This window comes from Notothenia coriiceps, unplaced genomic scaffold (assembly GCF_000735185.1).
Source record: "Notothenia coriiceps isolate Sejong01 unplaced genomic scaffold, NC01 NC01_scaffold00031614, whole genome shotgun sequence".
Lineage (NCBI taxonomy): Eukaryota > Metazoa > Chordata > Actinopteri > Perciformes > Nototheniidae > Notothenia > Notothenia coriiceps.
Genome location: NW_011364315.1, coordinates 1 through 3,951, shown reverse-complemented (window position 1 = coordinate 3,951; position 3,951 = coordinate 1). Strand labels below are relative to the sequence as shown.

General features: G+C 37.0%; 1 protein-coding gene across 1 annotated transcript; it reads left to right on the top strand.

The window, feature by feature from the left end:
• Nucleotides 1–1,584: 1,584 nt before the first annotated feature.
• On the top strand, nucleotides 1,585–3,505 carry rsph3 (radial spoke head 3; the record flags this gene model as incomplete). Its single annotated transcript, XM_010788165.1, has 4 exons — nucleotides 1,585–1,769; nucleotides 2,942–3,023; nucleotides 3,124–3,265; nucleotides 3,360–3,505. Coding segments are annotated over exons 1-4 (480 nt in total), but the record flags the coding sequence as incomplete, so codon positions are not given.
• Between the last annotated feature and the right edge of the window lie 446 nt (nucleotides 3,506–3,951).

Here is a 3,951-nt window from a genome sequence, read left to right as displayed (position 1 = left end):
TTCCCGGGGACTTGAGTCATCACCTACTGTTTCAAAAGAGTGGACCAAGTAGGAGCACACACTGAGGAAGTGCTTGTTCTATAGTTATTTATGTTTCTGGATTTAAAAGGTTTAATCCATTCTGGAAAAACGTTCTCTTTGTTTGCATCAAAGAATGATGTTGTGAATACATTACTGCACTGAGTAGAAATGAGCGTGTGTCCTGGTTGCGTAATCTCATGGTTTACAGTCAACACTAATGAGAAGAGCCCAACAGTCTATACCCTTTAATTACGCTTCATGATTTGTGACAGCCCAACATAAACAATATAACATGCAGGGGAAAGCAAATCCCAGTCCTTTACAACTCACTCGTTTGAACAGACGTTCATTATTTATAATATAATGAACATAATTATTATAAAAACATGATGTAGGTCCAAAGTAGTCTTCTCCTCCAGCAGCTGGCTGTGTTGTGAATACAGTATCGTTTTTGTGGAAATGTTAAGTACCGCCCCTTTGTTTTGTTATTTACATACAGTTTTCTCAATTGTTTCTTAATATATAACTCAAATTCTAAGAAGTCATAAGAAGTACTTATCAGCATGTTTGATTGTTTTGTTGTGAATAAAGTTTGAATGATTCTTTGTGATCTACTATCTAGTGTTATGTAACTAATCATACTTGCAAGAACTGGGGCACGATCATGAAATCTCTGATATGGAAAGCAAATGTGCCGTTCAGTCGTCACTCTGACCGCAGAGCTCTCACCTTTGTACTCACAAATACAGAATAGGGTTGTATTGCGGTGCCCTATTTTGTTCTGAAACTTTCAGACATTTTGTACAGCTGAAAATGCTGTGGTTAGGAACTTGTTGAGCAGAGTTTCTGCTTTCCTCTCCCAAATGCCTATGTGATGCCCACATTACAGTGTCATGAGCATAACAAGTCTGTTTTCAAGGGCACAGTTTAAACATTTAAATACTTTGTCTGTGATATTAGCAGAAAATATACAGGACATTGGTTTTAACCCTTCTATCAAGTTAATAAATAGGTGTAGTATAGCATTTACTTTGTTTGTCACATTGACTTCTGTACAGGAAATGGGCCTTACGTCACTGACTCATACTAAGAACTGAAAAGTGTTGAAACATAACAAGAAAAGCCACTAAGGTTGCCTGAACGCAAATACAAAAATAGTGCATCTGTTGACCCTCTAATTTGGTTTTAGTTGGGAAAAGGTTGCTTGTATGATATTGATTTAGTCTTTTACATTGGAAGTTCATTCTAACAAAAGACAAAAGGTCCATGTTGCTTTTGATTGTACCTAACTATTCCAAAGTCAGTAGCCTATGCTTTTCAATAATTAAGTAAATAGAGCTCAATACATAACAATGTAATACACATCTATACTTCCACAACAGTGCAAACTCCTGCAATATTCTAAAAAAACGTTGTGTTTATTTTATTTTATTGTTTTTGTATTTTAATATTGAATTAAATCAATATAAAAAGGGTTTAAAACCATGACAAACTTTTTTACCGCCTAATTATAAAGGAAGTGATGTAAGGGCCATTCTACTAGACTTCCTGGAGACGGTTGCTACGACAGTTCGTTGCCAACTGTATCTCTACCACTTAACGTTACCTGATGTTTTGTCTACTAGTTTCTGACAGATAATGGCTTTTGTTTCACCCACCAAGAGGGATCAAAACGGAAGTTACACTTTCTCCAGCCGGCCCAGACCTGTGGAGGACAGGTCCAAGTACAGAGAGCCTCCGTCCGAACAGTGAGTTTGTTGATTGATTTGTGCTAAGCTAGGTGCTAACGTTGCTTCAGCGCTTCCAGCATTGAATTAAGGCAGGTGGAACTAGCTAGAACTGTAGCTAACACATCATAATATTCACTCACTTTCACAAACTACAGTTCAGAGGCAAATAGTGTACTATTTTCTTTATACGACACTCAATTGACAGCTTTAGTTAGTTTCTAGGTTCTTATCCACTGAATAAGATTTAAAAAAAACAGACATATCAAATCAGCTTGTAAAATATGATGCATTGACTGGATACTACTAATCAGTACATTGCGAATTCAGAACAATTAGGTTTGACCTTAACAACACGACATACTCACAAGTACTATGATAAAGTGTAATATTTCTGTAGGAATGCTTCATCAACTCAAATGGAGTTTGCTCTTTGGATGGACCAACATACCAAGAAAACACATAGTAACTCTGTAATTAAAACACGTAAATTATTTGTCATAGTCATGTTAAACCTTAAAAGTACACTCAAAGTCAAACAGATCTAACTTTAACATGACTATGCCATTACAATAAATGTGTTTTATTAGTTAAACAAATACATGGAGTTCCTGAATATAACATATAATGATGTAATACTTCATGAAAACGTCCATTCTTCGGAATAACTACTTCTACTTCTGTATACATTTTGCTGAAGACGTTTTAGGATTTTTATATACGGGACTTTTACTCATCATTTTGCATTTAATGCTGTAGTATCAACTTTTTTACTTAAAGGAATACTCAGTCCCCAAAATGAACTTTTGTTTATCTAGTACCCAGCCCAAGTTACCTTGTTTTCTCGACGTTGTTTTTCCGGCATGCATCCATTGTGAACAAAGAATTATTGCAGTGTTTTACAATACACCAAATTGTTCTTTGTTCGCCCTTTGAGGCAGGCGAGAAATCAAGGTAACACAGTAGGAAGGTTTGGTATACAAAATAAATAGTCATTTTATTGAAGTAACCCTTTAAGTATTATTCCCAATACTTAATTTACCACAGAAAGAAATTCCCTAAATAATTTATATCTAATGCTGGTTGGAAAATACCAGCTTAACATGGATCAGGAAATCACCCTTTTCATGTGTAAAGGTCAGCCACTAATAATCTGACTACATGACTGCACTGTGTTTTTCCTGATGATGTAGGACCCAGAGTAATTATGGGAACATTATGTATGACCGCCGAGTTGTCAGAGGAAACACTTACGCCCAGCAAATCATACCAACTGTAAGTATGAAACACTATCATTGAGCATGACCCCTTGTAGGTTTGCTTCTCTTTCTGACATTATATCTAAATCATGTGAATTATCTTCCCCCTTTGACAGACAGCTCTGCCAGACCCTGTAGAAGTTCAGAGACAACAGGAGACCCGGAGGAGAACCGTTGCCGCAAAGCGAGCCAGGGAGCAGTGCAGAACCAGGACTCCTGAAGCGCTGCAGGGCAGAAAACACATCGACGTTCAAACAGGCAAGGCTTCAAAACACTTCTACTCTCATTTATTCATTATGAGTTTCTCAAACGTGCTGATTGAAAGTTGTTTTGCAATTCTCTTGCCCTTTAGACCTTTATCTGGAAGAATTAAGTGATGTTATAGTGGCTTCAGATATCGAGTGCCAGACTGATGCTTTCCTGGACAAACCCGACACCCCGCTGTTCATACCTGCCAAATCTGGAAAAGATGTTGAAACCCAGATAGAGGAGGGAGAGGTAGGAAATAGCTTTAAAACGGGATTCAGAAAAGTCTTGAAAGTTTGGAAAACACATTAGCCTAAGTTGTTCAAGGTTTGGAAATTGCTTGAATAAAAATGAACATGTCAGCATAATCTGGTGTTTCATCTTCGCAATCACTCCATAGACCAGGGGTGTCAAACTCAAGGCCCGGGGGCCAAATCCGGCCTGCGACTTCATTTCATGCGGCCCCACAAGAGCTTGCAAAGAATATAATATGTTTATTATAAGGTTACATGCCGCTTTACAGAAGCACATTGCCCATAAACTACATGTCCCACAATGCATCTCAAATTAGACTTTTTTCTCGGAGTTTGCCTTTTTTTCTCAGAACAAGTTTTTTTCTCAGAATTTGACTTATTTTCTTCAAAATATTCATTTTTTCTTAGAATTTGCCTTTTTCTCAGAATTAGTATTTTTTTTTT